Source organism: Haliotis rubra, unplaced genomic scaffold, assembly GCF_003918875.1.
Source record: "Haliotis rubra isolate DU_JTF1 unplaced genomic scaffold, ASM391887v1 Scf577, whole genome shotgun sequence".
Taxonomy (NCBI): domain Eukaryota; kingdom Metazoa; phylum Mollusca; class Gastropoda; order Lepetellida; family Haliotidae; genus Haliotis; species Haliotis rubra.
The window spans coordinates 510,011-532,517 of NW_025767276.1; the positions used below are offsets into that span (position 1 = coordinate 510,011).

The 22,507-nt window shown below is 39.6% G+C and overlaps 1 protein-coding gene across 1 annotated transcript; it reads right to left on the reverse strand.

Annotated features, from left to right (window-relative positions):
- Positions 1-339: 339 nt before the first annotated feature.
- On the reverse strand, positions 340-22,485 carry LOC124254591 (CTP synthase 1-like). Its single transcript, XM_046688424.1, is given in 16 exon segments — positions 340-2,189; positions 3,183-3,279; positions 4,264-4,319; positions 5,087-5,183; positions 5,980-6,086; positions 6,421-6,515; positions 7,361-7,449; positions 11,707-11,994; positions 15,073-15,153; positions 15,610-15,693; positions 16,549-16,665; positions 16,860-16,882; positions 16,885-16,959; positions 17,643-17,816; positions 18,957-19,153; positions 22,225-22,485. Coding segments are annotated over 15 exon segments (1,794 nt in total). The 5' UTR covers positions 19,123-19,153; positions 22,225-22,485; the 3' UTR covers positions 340-1,944.
- Between the last annotated feature and the right edge of the window lie 22 nt (positions 22,486-22,507).

The window sequence follows — 22,507 nt, forward strand, 5'->3', positions numbered from 1 at the left end:
TCTAATGATGTATATATTTTTTTAACCATACTGAGCACTTTCATTATGCTAGTTGTAGATAAAAATATATTCATTCAACAACACTGTAAGGCTTACCGGTAAGTTGCTTCATTCACATGTAGCCATTATACTCATGGGTTTCGAATCTCATCCTTTCATAAAACTTTTTTCAGATAACTGAAGTACTTTTCAAAGCAGTGTAAACACATCTCACTCATCCAAGAATAAATGCATGGAATTCTATACAGGAATACATTCCTCCTTGTGTAGGTTCCTGGCTGTAAGTTGACAGCAGCATGTTAAACGGCAAGACAAATTCCTGTACTACAAAGCCATTCCTTTCCCACTGAAACCTGCTCCCATACAGCACAATACCAGTTAACAAAATCTGTTCTAGACAAATAGTATATGGAGCCATGTTTCCTTCCAACCATTCATAAACCAAAACACGGACAGGTTACAACATCTACGCTAATGTCCACACAATACAGAACAAATCTAAGAAGGAAAAACAAGTTTGAACATACGTCTTAAATCAATCACATAAACAAGTTCAAAAATTTCTCTCAACTATAAAAATCATACAATTTTCAATTTGTACATGTACAGAAGGGAAACAGTTGGAATGACTTAAGAACACCCAAACAGTCATGGATGGGCATTATTATAACATAACTAATAAATGTATCCATTTTTAAGATTTTGTCATTGTTTTCCACTATTGGTACACTTAACATTAAGAATTTTTCAACAAAATATGAAATGCAATTTGTCCTTGACCTGTGATGTCACCGAAACAACACAGTCATCGTAACACTGATCGTACTTTCATCTTCACAAGGCAAGGAGTTAATTGACTTTATCGTTTGATCATTCGTTTTCGGATGTCAGTGTTTCCTCGTGCTATAACGAGGTGGGCTGTGTCCCACAGTCATTGTAAATACTGGGATGATGGCTTGTGTTCAAGTTGTTTTTAATAAGTTAGTGACATTTTGCAATTGTCCATGTGATAATCAAGGCAACAAGATGTTCTAAGTGTCTGAAAAGCCTTAACGTGTTGTAGTCCAGTTTCCACCATTGTCAAACTAGTCTGGAATTTCTTAGTCATATTTTGGCTGGACTAACATGTCTGTGCATAGTCCAATAAAAATTGTCAATCCGATTGGTAAACATGTCAACTGCTGTTCAGAATGTGGTTGAAAGCAGGATTTGCAAAACATGTTCACCATCATCTGGTTGTCAACAGACAGTTCTGCAATCTTTTCTTGTTTTTAATCTAGTGATTTTGATGCACTTCACAACAGACCTGTCTGGCCACCACCATCATGTTTAAAGGTTAAAAGGTGGTGTGTGGTCCTGTGCACAGAGCTCAGGTCACAATCAGTTGAAGTAAGCAACGCAGAGAGTCTTTGGGTGGGTGACCATGTTTGGCAGCTTGACTCCTGAGAGTTTCTAGGACTTCAGTCCTGCCACACAACGAAGCACATGTGATACATGTGGCCTCACCTTAGGCAAGTGAGTTTGTTCAAAATTGCCTCTGTTCACCCAGCAGAAAATGGGCACCTGGTGGGACAATTCAAGTTATGGGACAATTAACATTCTAACGCCTCAAAGGCAGTTTGGGTTTACCTGGGTAATAATAATCAGATTGTAGCTCTCGAGCGTGCCCCTTCGTGGTGTGGAATTCAGTGCATTACAAATGCCCATATTATATTAATACAAATAGTATGACAGTCTAGACATGAAATTCCTGCCTAGTTCTGCAAGGGTGGGACTGGACATAAATCCGTTTATTTCCTTGCCTTAATCCAGAGTGACAGCAAACCCGTAATTTCACAGCCCAGTCATGGTAACTCTCTGTAATCTTATATCCAGACCTACATTATTGAGTCTCCTACTTTCCTCCATGACGCATGAAACTGTTTCAGGTCGACCTAACAACTTCTAAGATGAGTTTGAGTTTGAGGTGTCCAAGTTCATCTGTGATGTGATATTGGTGAGTTCTTCATCAGAAAGTTCATCTTCGTCTTCACAATAGGACATTTTAGGAGAGAGTCTGAAGCCACGATTAGCGTATGACTGTAAGCGCCCACAACTTGCCAGCAGAAGACCAAGATAAGGAGGAGAAGGCTTCATTGGGCGGGAGATGTATTCAGGATGGTACTGCACACCAACAAAGTAGGGATGATCTGAAATGACAATCACCACATACACAGTTTTGTTTGTTTGCTGATAAAAATGCACTCAGCAACATTCTAGCTTTAGGTCTCCCATGAAGATCCGGGTTAGAATTGGTCTTCGTAAGAGGCGACTAACAGGATCGGGTGGACTTGGTTGGCACGTATCATTGTATCCCAATTTGCGTAGATCAATGTTTATGATGTTGATCAAGGATTGTCTGATTATTTACAGACTGTCGCCATATAGCTGGAATATTGCTGAGTGCGGCGTAAACTCACTCTATCTAGCTGTAGGATGTACATGATCAAATTTGGACCAGGCAAAACCGGTTGCCATCATTAGCATGGACCTACACAGTTGGAATATGATGCCATGTACCAGGCAAGTCAGCAAATGTTACCACCCCATCATGTCCGTCGCCTTTCGTGACAAGCATGGGTTTCTGAAGACCAATCCTAACCTGTATATTCAGTTTAAACATAGACTGCAGGATTCACCCAAACTGTAAAAGCATAAATTACTGAAGCAGCTTTCAAGACGGATCTTCACAAAAGAGTGAGGGAGTATGGTTTTATGCCGTATTTAGCCCTATTCCTGCATTATCACTGCGGAGACACCAGAAATGAGCTTAACACATTGTACCCATGTAGGGAATTGGACCCCATAATCACTAGGCTACCGCCCTGTTTCATGAAAGAAAATACTGTTTCAAAATGCTCCATGGCTGACTAAAGTATCCACTGACAACACTGAACAAGCCATTGAGACTGCTTGCAGATGAAAAGAGTTTCATCAAAATTGTACCTTAAACACTGATGGGTCACTCACTTAACCATAGCAAATGTTTCGCCACGACTGATTAAATGCTTCAGTACTGAATGTGGGCCCACCTGACATTTTTTCCATCAGGCAAGCAGAGTTAACTCCCTTATTAATCACTGCACTTTTGTTAAATATGCTGACAGTGCTATGAAGTCAATCAGCTGTGAATTATTGCTCACCTTTCAGTTCCATGATCTCCATCCGTTCACCATCCTCGCTGCGTCCCACAAACATCAGGCCCTTCTTCTCCAGCTCCTCCACCACTGTGGGGTTCACCTAAAAACGTACACCAGACAGCTAAACTTACACCAACAGTGCAAAAATCAAGTGCATATCACTTCATGATCATATAGACAAAAAGCGAGAGAGTATGGTTTTATACCGCTTTTGCCAATACTCCATGAGTATCCCAGCCGGGACACCAGAAATGGGCTTCACAAATTGTATTCATGTGAGGAATCGACCTGGGTTATAGGTGTGATGAGCAAACTCTTTAACAACTAGCCTACCTCACATTGAGGTGAGGTGAAATTGGGTTTAACGTCGTACTTGAGAATATTTCGCTCATATGACGACGTGCATGCGTGTGTATGTGTAGGTGCGGCTGCTTGTACTAGCCCAGACTGAAGCTGGTTTTATAGTGCTAGCTCACTGAGATACCATGCCGCAGTGAAGCATGAATACCCCACTCAGACACATTATACTGACTCCGAGCTGACCAGTCCTTGCTGTACCCATTAATGCCGACCGCCAGGCAGGGACCAACAAGTACCATATTTTAACGCGGTCGATAGAACCCGCGACCTTCCTCTCTCCGGGCGGATGCTCTAACCACTACACCACGGAGGCGGTCCCTACCTCACATTGACCAAAATGACAAGCATATACACCTAAAAGATATGAGACATGGCTCAAGTCATACGAACAAATGAATAGCTGCTATGAACATTTTAAAGCAGCCACCAGTGCTTACAGCAGCAAACTCTGATGCTACATAGCCCATTTACCCATTAATGCCGAACGCCAGACAGGGACCAACAAGTACCATATTTTAACTTCTTTTGGTATGACGCGGTCGGGGATCGAACCCGCGACCTTCCACTCTCCGGGCGGACGCTCTAACCACTACACCACGGAGGCGGTTCAAGAGTGGATGAAATGATGTGCATTGAATGAAAGAAAACCTTAGGTGGCCTACGATGAGTTGGTCCTGTAATGTGGCGTAGTAATGTTTTGTTGCATTTTGTTGCATGGACTCACCTCATATCTGTGGCGATGTCTCTCATCAACATTGTCCTTGTTATGATACAACTTCCCTGAAATTAGCAAGTTAATAAATGAAATGATGCAAAGATAAGCATAAGATATACTCCATTTTCAGACAAGACTATACACTAAAGATGATGCATATCCTTCCAACTCCAAAGTTGAAGACTAACATTGATGAAGGATTTACAATTAAGTGTCTTTTGAAGGCATGGTGTGAAGACAATGTTACTTATTAAAAAATCTGGATGTTTTTAGAGGTCCTCTGTCTCAGGGGTATTATAACATTGCATTTTAAAACTGCATTTAATATAGTGAGATAAAATTAAGCTTTAATCTCTGTGGTCTTGTTATCAGTGGAATACTTAACAAACAATCGTATTTTTACGACAACATTGTCATGAAACTGGAAAAGAAATTTCCCTTTGGGGAAATTGTACGGACATTTGCTGCAGACTTGGTGCCAGATATCAGTCTGTGAGCAGGTCTGAATATATGGTAATCAACTGCTTGCACAAACTGAGTATGATGCAGACGAACATGACTGACAGGCCGGGAAAGACTAACACAAATCAGTTGAAGTTAAGCAATGTTGGTCCCGGACAGTCCATGGATCTATGACTGTGTTTGGCAGCTTGACCCCTGAGACTTTCAATGACTTGAGATAAGTCATATATCTATTAACCTTTAAACACCTCAAAGGCAGCTTGGGTTATTTGGGGTAATAGTGTCCATGATGTTGTATGCGCTTAGAGCATACCTGTACGGCTTGGGAGTTCAGCACTATATAAATGGTCTTACTATCATTATAACTTACTAAGTAAAGAATCCTTTGTCCTGAAGATTGTCTTCCTTTGTCCAAGCCTCATGGTTCCACCCATCTGGCCTGGGTTGTGCTCCGGCATCTCGATCACCTGAAATTAAACAGGAACACATGAAGATCCGGGTTAGAATTGGTCTTCAGCAACCCATGCTTGTTGTAAGAGGTAACTGACTGACTGAGTTTGGTTTTACGCCGCTTTTAGCAATATTCCAGCAACATCACGGCGGGGGACACCAGAAATGGGCTTCACACATTGTGCCCATGTGGGGATTCGAACCCGGGTCTTCGGCCCGACGAGCCAACGATTTAACCATTAGGCTACCCCACCGCCCGTAAGAGGTAACTAACATGATTGGGTGGTCAGTCTCACTGACTTGGCTGACACATGTCATCATATCCCAATTGCGTAGATCGATGCTCATGACTCGATCATTTACAGACCACCACTATATAGATGGAATATTGCTGAGTGTGGCATTAAACAACAAACCAACCAACTTGTTATGTAATGTCTCATGGTAGAAGTGTTGTAAATGTCGGGCCTCATTCAGGGTTCAAACAGATTATCAGCCATCAAATTTGAGGCATGATTAGAGCCTTATCAAGGCCCAATAGAAATATATAACCGGGTTAGTTGAAAGTGAGACCGACCATCTATGGGAAGTAACTCTTAGCTACACTGCTGCACTGGGAAAGTTTTGCTTTGCGATGGGGATTAATTACCCTAACACACACTGTCATAGCATGGTATTCTTTATGAATTAGTTTTTCTCTAAAATCATAACTTGACAAGTGTTGCTAATTTAAGGGTCTTTTCAGAGCACATCACTGGCATCTAGGGCCTTTTTCAAATGTTTGAAATAAACATGGACATATGTTATACTTACCACAGGATTGGATGTTTTAGAATCAAACTCTGTAGAGTGAGCATCCTCCCAACCTATCACGTTCCTGGCAAACTCTATGACAGCACACTGCAGTCCCAGACACACCCCTGTAGAAACATTGAGATAATGCATGAAGAGCTACAACACATGACAGCACACTGTAGCCCCAGAAACATTGAGATCATGCATGACTGTAGCCCCAGACACATCCATTGTCCATGGTCAGGCAGGCACGCAAATTTATTAAAATCTAAATATTTTAGATATTTAAATACTTACCTTACCTCATGCAAGGAAGAACGGACCGATCTTTTGTACATTTCATATGATCTATCGTTAGATGAGCAAGCAGTGGGGCTCTGGAAATTTTACAAGACCTGGGCATCAAACTACCATATACTGATTGAAGATCATTACATGACTGACACCAGCAACTCTTACCCAGGTATGGGACCTTCTTTGTCCTGGCCCAGTTGGCAGCCTTGATCATTCCTAGAGTGCCTCGACTACCAAAACCACCAGGAACGATGATACCGCTGAAACAAAAAGGTTTCATGAAGGGATTTACACTGTGCTTGTCAAGGGACTATGTGGGGGGGTTACAAACTAACCACACGTTGCATGTTTCACTTATTTTCAAAGAATTTATATCATATGTAACATACGTTATATTTGGGATTACACTTTCTTAGTAAAGTACAAATTCTAGCACTTTTTTTAGTTGAGCTCCATCCAGGAAGTCGTGGTAGCTGAGCAGGGTTAGGCGGCTGACTTTGTGTGCTGGCAATTAGGTGCCTGACTCTGAGGGTATGAGTTCGAATCCTGGATGGGGCTCAGCTAAAAAAAGTACTAGAATTTGTACTTTACTAAGAAAGTGTAATCCCAAATATAACATATGTTACATTTGACTACTTTTTAAATGGCATTGTGTAATCATAACTTGTATCATATCATTGTAGATGGTCAAAAGCCTGATCAGAGACCTGTTACAAAGAAAGTATGTAAATGTAGTGTTGTCAAAAGATAAAACTGCACCCAGTACACACACTGACATGGAACAGTAATGCATCTTACATTCTTATTGCTTGTTTGTTGTTGTTAACACCTCACTCAGCAATATTCCAGCTATATGGCGGCGGTCTGTAAATAATCGAGTCTGGACCAGACAATCCAGTGATCATCAGCATGAGCATCAATCCACGCAATTGGGATACGATGACATGTGTCAGTAAGTCAGTGAGCCTGACCACGTGATCCCGTAAGTCGCCTCTTACGACAAGCATGGGTTACTGAAGACCAATTCTAACCCGAATCTTCAGGGCTAACATCTAATTTGCACAAGATTTGAACAAAAGACAAAAAGCAGTGTTGAGTTACTCACTTGGCACCAACCAGCTCTCTCCATGCCTGGTGATAGCACTGTGCATTTTCATGCTGCATGGACGGCTCTAGGTGAGCTGCTTCTATATACTGCAAGAGACCATATTAACATTTAAGTCGACCTCTCTTGATATCTTGCTCTATAGTTATTCAAACACACAAATATTTTTAAGACTCACTTTGACCTTGACATGAATGTCTTAGTGTATGAAATATGCAAAAATAGTAATAAAGAAATTGCTTATTGCAAAACATTCAAGGCAAGTCTTGAAAATCTATGAAGAAATCCAGTGAACTGTTCATCTCGCTGACAAGCTTAACATGCTGCAATCTTCGAAGCGTCGCCTTGACCTTGAGAATTAAGTGAAGGTCACTAAAATCAACTGGCCCCTGCACCTTCCCTAGATAAAGCTTGGTGTTGAATATGAAGAAGAAAATCCAGGAAACAGTTCTTGAGATAGCTTAACATGCGGGTTAACATGCTGAAATCTTCAAAGTGTCGCCATGACCTTGAAAATTAAGTAAAGGTCACCAAAATCGACTGGGCCCTGCGCCTTCCCTAGATAAAGCTTGGTTCTGAATATGAAGAAGAAAATCCAGTGGATGGTTCTTGAGATAGCTTAACTGCACGTGCAGGTAAACGTTAAAGTCCCCTTGTGATCTTGAAATGAAGGTCAAGGTCACCAAACCTGACTGGCACCTTCCTTTTACTGTGATGAACCTAGGTACCAAATATAAAAAGAATCCAGTCAACGGCTCTTAAGATATTCCAATTCGTACATACGGACGGACAGACGGAGCCTAATACTATATCCCCCGCTTTGCGCTAAACGAGTGGCCGGGGATAATAAGTATAAGCAGATCGTGTACATTTTATTAAGTTTCAAAATGTAAACTAATTTGGATTATAAGACAAAACATATAGACGTATATTGACTTCGATATTTTTCAGTCCTAACATTTTTCACCACTGGCAGATAGTTAAACTTCAAAACGTTTTCATTTGTTATCAAATTAATGAAGATGGAAATATTATCGAGTAAAAAAGATGTCCTCTTTGTTGATCAATCTATACTTATACTATCAATTGCGCATGCGGGTAGCGCAGCAGAGGTAATGAACCAGTCAAGAAATCTGGGATATCATCCGGGTACTCACGGGAGAAAAACAATAACAAAAGCAACAATCAGTCCACGGAAATTGCTCTGGATCAGTGGCCCTTTAATAATGTAACCATTTTTGCTTTAAAGTATTTCTAAATTTGTCCTTAACCATGGAAAACATCTGTAAACAAAATCATTTCACATCTAACCATGCCATTGTTATACCAGTGCTGCAGGGTTAGGTCCCGGAAGTCCGACCTTTGGATGGGTGTAAGAAAAAACTGGTTGGTTTGCAGGGGGGTATCTTTAAGGTCGACTGGTTTTAGACAATGAGCAATCAATGTTTTCACAACAGTACGGGTAAAGCTAAAATGTTCACAGGAAAATAAATAGACTAGGAATCATGCTGTAAAATGTCAAAAAAAAAAGCACTAAGCATTAAGCATCTTTGCCCTGCTCAGTCCTTGTTCATCTGCCAAGAACTTGGCCATTTTGAAAAGGTTGGGATGTTGTTTTCCCACAACCTTCTTGAGACGGCCATGCCAACCCTCGAGGTTGTTGTTTGTGCGGGGACCGTCAGTATTTTTGGTACAGTCGAAAAGATTCACCTTGACTTCGTAGTGTACAGGTCTGTGGTTGTGATCTCCAGGTATTTTTGGAAATTATGTCGTTCACTGTTGAGACTGATCTGTAGTCTTTCTGAATGCATCTCCATGAGATCCATTCTCCCCTTTTCTTCTTGTTCACAATGAACATATAACCATTTACACATATTATCTTCCACCACGAGAAGAAGAAACCTATTGTGCATTTGGCTTAACTGAAGTTGTGGAAATGATGATGAAAACTGCCAGTTCCAACATTCTTAAAGCAAGCAAGTTTATGTAAGAAATTAAATAACTCACTACTAATGAACTGAGTGAACTAAACTCACTCACTACAACCGCTGGTACAGATGTCAACCTGCTGGTACACATGTCATATTTCGTTGCCTGAGTGAACACATTTTACATTTTGTAGAAAACCAGTGTCTTAATCCCTTAAAACAACACTGTTTTCACAACATCAAACATCAAAGGATAGTTACCTCCACCCAAAGGTCGAACTTACGGCACTACCCCTGCTGCAGGATTTCCTTGAAAGGGGACAGTTGCCCCCTAACTTGAGAAAATGTGGGCCAATAACCAAAAGTGAAAAAATCTGTAGTCTTTCTCTTTGACATTTTTACTGCCAGAAAGATTTGATGATAAACTCTGTACATCAAGTCGAGCTCCGTACAGCAAAACAAGCTCCTTATAACGATTCATATTACAGTTTCGTATGCAAACAGACGTACTAGCAATGCGCAGAACTTAGGAAGCCTCGCTTGGAATTCCGGAAGTTTCAATATTTTGATTTTGATTTCCGATTGTTCGACATCAGTTTCAATGGATATAGTCGTATTTTCAAATTAAGCATGTGCCCAATATATAACAAGAAAAAATTGTGTCCAGGGACACTGATGCCCTCACTGCTGTAGGAAGAATTCCCTACACTGAGTGTGCTCTGGTGATTAATTTCTACTAAATAAATATCATGGTTGATTATAAAATAAATATATCCAAAGTGTTCAAGGTAAATACTTATTTGTAAATGTATGTCACAATGAACTTACCACAGTACAATTAACCTATATCATGAAGGTTAATGGTACAAGGGTAAATAAACTAGCAATAGCAATATCACTGTGGAGGCAAGTGAAAGCAATAGATTGCTGTAGAAGCTAAAGTGGTAAGTTTTGGCATATTCTGGAACATATTCAATATGGCAGGTTAAAAGTTAACTGTTCCATGACATGATATTATTGCATACCTCACACTGTTTATCTGTTTAAGTCCATAATTATTTCCATGGAGTTGAGATGGGCTTGTTTGTTAAAAACTGAGCAACTGAGAGTTTTTAGTCATAAAACAAAGATTGATCAACATATCTTCTATGCAACTATGAGATGCACACCTTTCTCGAGTCCCAATGAAACACATGTATAAGCTTAATCAATTCTGTTGAGCAGTTTTTGTGGAGAAGTGGATAGACTTAATCCCCAATTTCACCATCATCGGAAAGAAATTCAACAAAAGTTCAAATGTATCTAAACATACAAAAAACTATAAAATACAAAAACAAAATATGGGATGCACACCTTTAGAGTCTCTATAAAAGACATATGTAAGTTTTGTGCAGTGGTTTTTGAGAAGTGGATAAAGTACACCCCCTGTTGTATGGGACGAACAGGATGAATAGAACCAAATTCAACTAAGTTCAAACATCTGTAGAAGTGACAAAATTAAGAAATTGGATGAACAAGGTACGAGATGCACACCTTTAGAGTTCCAATGAAACACGTAGAAGCTCAATCAATTCTGTTGAGCAGCTTTTGTGGAGAAGTGGATAGACTTCATCCCCTATAACACTATATTCAGAGAGAAATTCAACAAAATGTATGTAAATTCAAACGGCATTAAAATTGGAGAAATAAATAAACTACAAAATCAAAATACGAGATGCGAGCCTTTAGAGTCCCTATAAAGCACATGTGTAATCTAAATGAATTCCATAAAGTAGTTTTTGAGGAGAAGTGGATAACGTACACCCCTCTGTTGGATGGAACGAACAGGCTGAATAGAACAAAATTCAACTAAGTTCAAACATCTGTAAAAGTGACAAAATTAAGAAATTGCATAACAATTATGAAATGCACACCTTTAGAGTCCCTACGAAAGACATGTAGAAGTTCATTCAATTCTGCTGAGCAGTTTTTGTGGAGAAGTGGATAGACTTCATCCCCTATTACACTATCATCATAGAGAAATTCAGCAAAATGTACCTAAGTTCAAATGTATCTAAACTTACAAAAAAAACAATAAAATACAAAAACAAAATATGAGATGCACACCATTAGAGTCAAGAAAGCCCATGTATAAGTTTATTGAATTCCACAGAGCATTTTTTGTGGAGAAGTGGATAGAGTACATTCCCTAATTCGTACGGACGGACACGGAGGGTAACGCTATATGCCCCCAGCCATATATGGTGGTGGCATAAAAATGCGTAATAAATAATAAATTTACGCCATTGTTGGCACACACATTTATAAATAAGGTAAGTACAATTAGGAGGAATCTCGCAATTATGCAGTCTGGCTGCAGCACTGTTATACTAACACATGGCATTTCAACTACTGAAATAGTACTAGCATGTTACGAACCTTGAGATCCAGTCGGTGACTAGCAGCAAGAGCAGCATGTTTGAGAGCCTTGACGACAGAAGCATAGGAATCTTCCAGCTTGGTGTACTTCCCCACCAACACTATTGTAACTTCCTTCAGCAGCCTGTCGTACCTGTCCGCCAGCTCCTTCCAGCGCAACAGCAGGCGTTGGGGTTGAACTGGGGGGACTGGAAGATGGAGCCGGTTGACGAAGAAGTCAGGCACACCCTGCTTCTCCAGCAGGAGAGGGACACGGTAGATGGACGACACATCGTGTATACATATCACCTGCAACAGGAAACAGTGAGTGAGTGAGTGAGTGAGTGAGTGAGTGAGTGAGTGAGAGTGAGTGAGTGAGTGAATGAGTGAAGTTTCATGCCGCACTCAGCAAATTTTCCAGCTATATGGTGGCAGCCTGTACAAATAGAGTCTGGACCAGACAATCCAGTGATCAACAGTATGACCATTGAACTACACAATTGGGATACGATGACATGTGCCCACCAAGTCAGCGAGCTTAACCATCCGATCCTGTAAGTTGCCTTCTACGTCAAGCAAGATGAAAGTCTAGAGTCGAAACACAACTGCAAAATGAAAGGTACCCACGATAGTATAATAATAGCAGATACTGATGTTGCCACCGAAGATCACTAGACGTATGACAATAGCAGATACTGATGTTATCACCACCAAGGATCACTAGGTGTATGACAAAAGCAGATACTGAAGTTACCGTCAAGGATCACTAGGTGTATGATAATAGCAGATACTGATGTTACCACCAAGGATCACTAGGTGTATGACAATAGTAGATACTGATGTTACCACCAAGGATCACTAGGTGTATGATAATAGCAGATACTGATGTTACCACCAAGGATCACTAGGTGTATGATAATAGCAGATACTGAAGTTACCATCAAGGATCACTAGGTGTATGATAATAGTAGATACTGATGTTACCACCAAGGATCACTAGGTGTATGATAATAGCAGATACTGATGTTACCACCAAGGATCACTAGGTGTATGACAATAGTAGATACTGATGTTACCACCAAGGATCACTAGGTGTATGACAATAGCAGATACTGATGTTATCACCACCAAGGATCATTAGGTGTATGACAATAGCAGATACTGAAGTTACCACCAAGGATCACTAGGTGTATGACAATAGTAGATACTGAAGTTACCGTCAAAGATCACTAGATGTATGATAATAGCAGATACTGATGTTACTACCAAGGATCACTAGGTGTATGATAATAGCAGATACTGATGTTACCACCAAGGATCACTACATGTATGACAATAGTAGATACTGATGTTACCACCAAGGATCACTAGGTGTATGACAATAGCAGATACTGATGTTACCACCAAGTATCACTAGGTGTATGATAATAGTAGATACTGATGTAACCACCAAAGATCACTAGGTGTATGACAATAGCAGATACTGATGTTACTGTCAAGGATCACTAGGTGTATGATAATAGCAGATACTGATGTTACCACCAAGTATCACTAGGTGTATGATAATAGCAGATACTGATGTAACCACCAAGGATCACTAGGTGTATGACAATAGTAGATACTGATGTTATCACCAAGGATCACTAGGTGTATGATAATAGCATATACTGATGTCACCACCAAGGATCACTAGGTGTATAACAATAGCAGATACTGATGTTACCACCAAGGATCACTAAGCGTATAACAATAGTAGATACTGATGTTATCACCACCAAGGATCACTACATGTATGACAATAGCAGATACTGATGTTACCACCAAGGATCACTAGGTGTATGACAATAGCAGATACTGATGTTACCACCAAGGATCACTAGGTGTATGATAATAGCAGATACTGATGTTACCACCAAGTATCACTAGGTGTATGATAATAGTAGATACTGATGTTACCACCAAGGATCACTAGGTGTATGACAATAGCAGATACTGATGTTACTGTCAAGGATCACTAGGTGTATGATAATAGCAGATACTGATGTTACCACCAAGGATCACTAGGTGTATGATAATAGCAGATACTGATGTTACCACCAAAGATCACTAGGTGTATGACAATAGTAGATACTGATGTTATCACCACCAAGGATCACTACATGTATGACAATAGCAGATACTGATGTTACCACCAAGGATCACTAGGTGTATGACAATAGCAGATACTGATGTTACCACCAAGGATCACTAGGTGTATGACAATAGCAGATACTGATGTTACTGTCAAGGATCACTAGGTGTATGATAATAGCAGATACTGATGTTACCACCAAGGATCACTAGGTGTATGACAATAGCAGATACTGATGTAACCACCAAGGATCACTAGGTGTATGACAATAGTAGATACTGATGTTATCACCAAGGATCACTAGGTGTATGATAATAGCATATACTGATGTCACCACCAAGGATCACTAGGTGTATAACAATAGCAGATACTGATGTTACCACCAAGGATCACTAAGTGTATAACAATAGTAGATACTGATGTTATCACCACCAAGGATCACTAGGTGTATGATAATAGCAGATACTGATGTTACCACCAAGGATCACTAGGTGTATGACAATAGCAGATACTGATGTTACCACCAAGGATCACTAGGTGTATGATAATAGCAGATACTGATGTTACCACCAAGGATCACTAGGTGTATAACAATAGCAGATACTGATGTTATCACCAAGGATCACTAGGTGTATAACAATAGTAGATACTGATGTTATCACCAAGGATCACTAGGTGTATAACAATAGCAGATACTGATGTAATCACCAAGGATCACTAGGTGTATAACAATAGTAGATACCGATGTAATCACCAAGGATCACTAGGTGTATGACAATAGCAGATACTGATGTTACTGTCAAGGATCACTAGGTGTATGATAATAGCAGATACTGATGTAATCACCAAGGATCACAAGGTGTATAATAGCAGATAGTGATGTTACCACCAAGGATCACTAAGTGTATAACAATAGCAGATACTGATGTTATCACCACCAAGGATCACTAGGTGTACAACAATAGCAGATACTGATGTTATCACCACCAAGGATCACTAGGTGTATAACAATAGTAGATGGTGATGTTGCCACCGAACCCCCTGAAACGCCATTAATGCAAAACATTAACTTCAATGTGGTCAGTAGCCATTCACCCACATACACACCCCAAAACAGGGTGGCGGGGGTGGGTTCAAACCCCCTGAATCCCCCCCAACACGCACGCACGCAGTAAGCTATACTACTTGTGATATAACAACCAAACACTATACTGTCCTGGTGACACTGGATGCTGTGTTGTGAGCGGTCCACCTACCTGTGCTGGAGCCACATGGCAGAAGAGTGACACCTTCTCCCTCGACTCATTAGCAAGGGGGTTGGCACTTCTACAAACAATCTGATGGAAAGAAAAGGATCTCATTGAATACCACACAAAATAATAATAATTGTCTATAAAGAAAATTGATCGGCCTCAGGACCCTGACATATCAGTTTCTCTTAAGTCTCTGAATTTGAGAAAAAACAGCATAAAGAAGTATGTTCATTGACAATCATTACTAACACGTTAAATGTTGTCCTATTACTATTTGTGGTCAAACAGTTTATGGTACAATATTCTAAAAGATGACAACACAAATAAACATAGAGAAACCATGACTGTTTTTGTCATTTACTTCCTAAAAGCAACTCTTGCCGTTAAACATGCATACAAAGGTTTAACAAGAGAATATGGTCAGTTAAAACACAAATTTAGAAGACGCCCTTCCAAAAACACTTTCTGCAGCATCACAAAGAAATTACATTGTCAGTACACATATTGTAGATTCAGTGGAAACAACTGGGTGCTACTCACCAGATCTGGCGAGAGTCCCAAGCCACGTAGCTCTCTTACACTGGCCTGCGTGGGTTTTGTCTTCTGTTCCCCTGTTGTCCGTGGCTACAAAATAATGTGTATTTTTAAGCAGAAGCATCGACCTTGGATAGCAATGCAGCTAAATTCATGTCTGACAGGTCACTTGCACATATACCTGTTTAGGTGTGGCCTTGGGAATTTAAGTGTGCCAACAACAACACTTTTTATCTCATACCCAGTGAACGTCATTTCAAAATGAGCTGGATACTAATGATTGTAGTCTTGAAAGTTCGTGTTGTTTTAACTGAGATTGAAATCATTCTATTCAAACTCAGAATCCCCAGGTTTAACTTCTGATCATTTAAACTGACTGAGTTTTGGTTTTACGCTGCTTTTAGCAATATTCCAGCAACTTCCTGGCGGGGGACACCAGAAATGGGCTTCACACATTGTACCCATGTGGGCATTCGAACCCGGGTCTTCGGTGACGAGCCAACGCTTTAACCACTAGGCTACCCCACCGCCCCTGATTATTTAAAACATGTCAGGACAGATTTACTTAAGGAAAAGGATATTTATCACTGGGTTTGTTAATAAAAAAAATTAGACATCAGGCATGTGTGAATGACACAATCAGCAGCCTCACACAGGACACCATATTCAGTCGGATAGAATGCCAGAGGCCTAATCCAACACACAAAAAGGGTAAACAAACTAACAAATTAGTACTACACACAATCAAATAGATCACAAATGAAGAACAAACGTGGATTACGGGGACATATTCAGTCCTGGACTCCTCACAGATATACCCTCAGTGCTCGCTTACAGCACTTACATTTGTACCCTGTCAGGCAACTGTCATGCCTGATATTGCTGGAGTATTGCTGCAAGCAGCAAACAAACCGTACACACTCACTCCCATCTTGTCAGAATTACCTGAGGAACTAAGCTGACGTGGACACAGCAAAAGTTCTCCCTCCCAACTCGAAACTGGAACTGTCGGAAAGCTTCCACAAATGGCATACCTTCGATGTCGCCAATAGTTCCACCAAGCTGTAATACCATCAAAGATTATGATAACATTAAAACAACTTTCCCTCAGATAAAAACGAACACATATTTTCCATTTTTTGGAAGAGGTTTTTTTCCATTAGTTGATTAGCATATTATCTTCATTGTAAACAACTGAACAGGGGCAGACACTGCCTAATTCAAGGGAGATAACTCCACTGTCAACATGCACTCACCTCAATTATGCAAACATCAGGCTTTTTTTGTCCCCATCAACTGGGACCTTTGCTACCCTCTCCACCCATTCCTGGATAGCATCAGTAATATGTGGCACAACTACAGAGAAAAAAAGAAAACTTCAGTGAGGATGGTGCATCCATCAAGTTTTTGTTTTATATGATGTATAACACCGCACTCTGCAATATTCCAGCTATATGAAAATAAGTGAGTCTGGAACAGACAATCCAGTGATGACATCATTGGTATCAACCAATGCAACAGGGACATGATGACATGCATCAACCAAGTCAGAAAGTCTGACCACCGATCCTGCTAGTTGTCTTTTACGACAAGCATGGGTTACAGAAGACCAATTCCAACCCGGATCTTCACAGGTTCATCAACTCATAAAGGAGGTTCATCAACTCATAAAGGAGTAAGGATGGCAAGAAACTCAGCATTAAGTGTTAAAGGCAATTTCTTTTTGAATGTTTAATGGCTACCGAGTGAGTGAGTGAGTTTTGGTTTTATGCTGTTTTTAGCACTATTCCAGCAATATCACGGCAGGGGACACCAGAAATGGGTTTCACACAATGTACCCATGTGGGGAATCGAATCCGGGTCTTAGGTATGGCAAGACAACGCTTTAACCACGAGGCTACCCCACCACCCCTGCCCCCTGAGGGTGTCTACATTTATCCCACATGCATAACATTAACAAACAGATCTTCAAAAATGCAATAAAACTTAAAATTTACAGACACACAGGTTACAGATATTTGAAAGCTAGACGCACAAACCTTGTACAGTTTTTCCTAGATAGTCGCCTCCTCTTCTCTCCTTGTTGATCACGTGCTGGTAGATCTTCCCTGTTGTGATGTTGTTGTCCCGATGCAATGTCACATCCAGGAATCTCTCATAGTTGCCAAGGTCAAGGTCAACTTCTCCACCATCATTAAGTACAAACACTTCACCTGCAACAACAGAGCATTATATTCATCGGTGATTCATAGTTATGTCTTTTTTGACATTTGCTTCAACAAGAGTAACCAAATTTCTTTCATGAATAATATATACTAGCCATAATAGCATCCACAGAAATTGGAACAGTTCAAGTATCAAAAGGACTAGTAGACACTTGTCATTTCTAAGGGTGTTAGAAAATGTTATCATTGACAATCTAGTAGGCTAAACATTATATCTATTACTGCTGACTTAGTGATACACCTGGTTAATAACAATAACATATTATCATGAAGGGGTTCAAAAATCCCATCGCCTGACGCCGCCCGGGACAAATCAGTTCAAATTTCGGGCCATCAACTAATGGAATCTTACTAGTCCTCGGGCTACTAGATAATTTCCACTTATGGTTTCAAACTGCAAATAAAGTTGGATTTAATTTCATATCTGCTCAAAGTGTAGCTGTTAAATTTCGCAATGATAATAAAGTCGAGTTATCTTTCTTTTCTATTTATCACTTTTCAATAAATAGTCCCGTAAACATTAATATCAAATACCATGTGGATTTATTCTTTCATAATTACATCATCATGATTATTTCATAAAATCAGGGCAAGTGGAAAATTAGTCAGGACAAGTTACTTTCTTGCCCTGTGGCAAGTGACTTTTTAAAAATGTTTTGAACCCGTCTTGTAAACAAATCATGAGAGTTTTGAAATTTCAATAATTGTTAACACCTGGAAGAAAACAATCAGTGGTACTACACACATCTTGATGAACTTGACAGCTTCAAAGTTTAAATAAACTAGGGGTGGGCAAAAAGATAGATATCATCAACGGGAATCATTACTAATGATTATCGATTTGAAAATTGTGTAATCTATATCGTAAATGAAATATTGTAATGAAATGATTTTTAAATTTACTCAGAAAATACACAAAGTGTTTTGCTCGTAATCCAAGCCTTAATGTGTCAGCACTCATCACTGATGGGAAATGTCTTTCCTACCTTAGTCATTTTGGCTCAAAGCTACTTTCCCGAAATTTATCAATAATCGATCGATATTCATTTAACGATGATCGCTCTCTATGATCTATATCGATAGCCAGTCCTTGGTTAAGCTACTCTGTATCTTGAATGTGTGACCCACCATGCTCGTAAGGAGAGAAGGTGCCAGCATCAATGTTAATGTAGGGGTCGATCTTGATGGAGGTGACTCTCACACCAGTGGACTTGAGAATGGTACCAACGCTGCTAGCTAGTACACCCTTCCCAACTCCGCTAATGACACCACCGGTCACCAAAATATACTTCATGGCTTGTCCCAAGTATCTAGCCAGGATTACACTGTCAAAAATAAAATATTCCTTTCAACAAAATTTTAAAACAATCTTTGGCAAAAACCTTTTGAGCCTACAATCTTCAACTTGGCCTGTAGCATCATTTTCAACAGACTAATGTGTTATCGTACAGACCATATTAGCTGATGTAAGCATAATGATTGAAATTTTGTGAGTTTCAGGCAACAGACTATAGTGCGTTTGGCTCAAAAGTGGACTGATGAATTGCTATCTAACTCGAAAACTAATAAACATATAATACTCAATGAAACGCTGATCATAATCAAAACATCAGACCAACTCTGTGATTTGTTTGCAGAATTTATGTCCTAAAATTAAAAAAGTTGTCTAACAAACTATCATTAAAATATTGACACAGTTCACTATTTGTTACAAGGAGGAGTGCAGAGAAAGGGATAGCAAGACTGTTAGAAAAGCCATTCAGTACTCTACAATATTGAGAACCGGACAAAGTTATTGATTCATCAACCTGTGCTGTGGCAGAATTTATTTCCTAAAAATAAAAAAGTTGTTTAACAAACTATCATTAAAATATTGACACAGTTCACTATTTGTTACGAGGGTGGAGTCCATAGAGAGGAACAGCCATGTGTGCTAGAAAGGGTGGAAACTATACTGAGTCTAACAAAACCTAGTAGAAGGTCGCGTCATCTAACCTTTTGACTGACCAATCAGAACACAGCTTAATAAATCACAAAAGTTAACATTACCACATACCGTTTGAACCTTTACCAAAAAAAACTCGAGCGACTCCGAATGCTATTTTCTGCACGATTGCTCCTAGTAATACACGCAATGAGTAAACAGTCGCTGAAAATAGCGTTTTTGTCAATATTCAAGGATGGTATCTTGTGAAAATATAACCAAATTGTAACCATGTCATTAGAAGCCCATAAGCCTATATACTGCAGGTCAAATATCTGTGTTTTATGCGGATTTGCAGAAAATACAAAAACCGCTTTTTAAGTCCCTAAACTGTTTTTAACTCCCGCCGAACTCTAACAAGTAGCCGTTGTCTGATTGGTTAAATCCGGTCGGCCGTCTTGCGTTTGATTGGACGGTCATAGGTCGCTCAAAGGTTAGCTGACGCGACCTTCTACCAGGATTTGTTATTCTCAGTATAGCAGTGTACATAACGAATAATTCTAAGTTTATTTAGACTGGCAAAGGTTAATGAATTTATAACTTTGTCAGCACTTGCGCTCGTGCTTCTCGTACACCTGGCTGTTCCTCTCTTTGCACTCCTCTCCCGTACGAAATAGTGAACTGTGTCAATATTTTAATGAGAGTTTGATAAACAACTTCTTTATTTTAAGACATAACTTCTGCCAAAAACTCACAGAGTTGGTCTGATGTTTTGATTATGATCAGCGTTTCATTGAGTATTATACATTCATTAGTTTTTTGAGTTAGATAGCAATTCATTGGTCTGCTTTTGAGCCAAACGGACTGGAGCTGAGCTGAGTATAATTAACTGAATTTTATGATATTTCATTGATAAAAATATTTAATCATATTCAATTGCATGTTTTATGTAGTAAAAACAAAGGACACTGACATTTTATCATTATCCCCAAGCAAGTCAGACTAGTAAAATTGTACTGGTTCCAACAAATGACCAAAGGGCCATCATAATAAAATCTACCTTTGTTCGGCATGAACCATTTCATATTTTGAGGAGCTAATATTCCCCCTGCCAAAACAAAAAAAATTCAACCCCAAACATAACAAACCCATGTCATAGAAAATACTTGAAACAGGTTTGTAGCTGTAGATGATTAATGCACCACCCAGATTATAGCACAACTAATCTCCTACATCTATAAACTTGAATTCTGTGATGAATAACGATCCTGCAGTTATTGTAAAAGTGTTTCCATAAACATAATTAATTAATGCTATGATTCCATTATAATCCCCTATTTCTGCAGAGAGTGAGTGAGTGAGTTTAGTTTTATGCCGCACTCAGCAATATTCCAGCTATATGGCGACGGTCTGTAAATAATCGAGTCTGGACCAGACAATCCAGTGATCAACAGCATGAGCATCGATCAGCGCAACTGGGAACCAATGACATGTGTCAACCAAGTCAGCGAGCCTGACCACCCGATCCCGTTAGTCGCCTTTTACGACAAGCACAGTCGTCTTTTGGGGCAAGCATGGGTTGCTGAAGACCTATTCTACCCCGGATCTTCACGGGTCTTCTGCAGAGACCATGCCCCAGTTTGGACAGACAAAATTTGGGTGTGTTGTTTCTGGTTTGGCACCGATTGCAAGTCATGGAAATGGTCAACACAGTCACTCTTTGAATGACTGGTATTAATAAAAATTTATCATGACAGAACTTTCACTGGCATTCAATTTGTGGAACAAGCAACATCGACACTGCCATCTGCCTCACAGTAATCAATAATGACATCATGCACGATACATGATTAATACGATACACAAAAAATATTCAGCCTGAAACAGATACCAAGCCTATATCTGAAGATCTTGTGAGAACCAATAATGAAATTTGACATTATAGAACATTCATTCCCACTGTCTAATTCTACAAGCATTTTTTGGTCTCTGAGAATGAGCGACAGTGAGAACCTTGCCTCAGTGGATAGCTACACAATACCCCTTAAAAGTTAATCTATGTTCACAGAAAAAAAGCTTGTCAAGCAGGTTCCAATGCAAGTTTCAGCTAAAAATAAACCTTAAAATAGCAGTGTCTATGTTGCTTCATGCAAGTTTACGAATTTTTTATGATGTAACCTATTATTTCAACTGAAGAAAGGTGTTAAAGTGTTTACAAGTAATTCGCAAATAAACCGGTTCTTTAAGAGACTGAAATCCATGGGCAGACAAACGGTGCCATATGGTTCTAACAGTCGTTTGACTCTCTACAAAATCTGGCTCAGAACAAACTCCTTTCTGATCTGTACAAGTCTGACTACATTGCTCCTTAATGACACATTTATCGTGAGTGTATAACGCAGGTGTTGAACAATCCTATATCATTTGTCTCATAAACATATTTTTAGTCTAAATAGTAAATGGTATATATACCTTTATATTTGTGATGCTATTTGGTAAGAATCTTCTTAGGGGACGTCTTGAAAAATATTACACTCACACAACGAATTAGTGGAATAACTGCTACTTGTCAGACCACGTGGGTTTCTCACATCGTGTGATCTTTACAACAATGGGTCATATCGTCGGAGCAAGCAAAATGGCGCCAGATTTAATTTTTCGCACGTAAGAAAATGTAACTTTCACGAAATGTTGAGACCGAAACACAATTATTTTTCACATAAAACAACAGTTAGTTTTAAAATTAATCAAATCA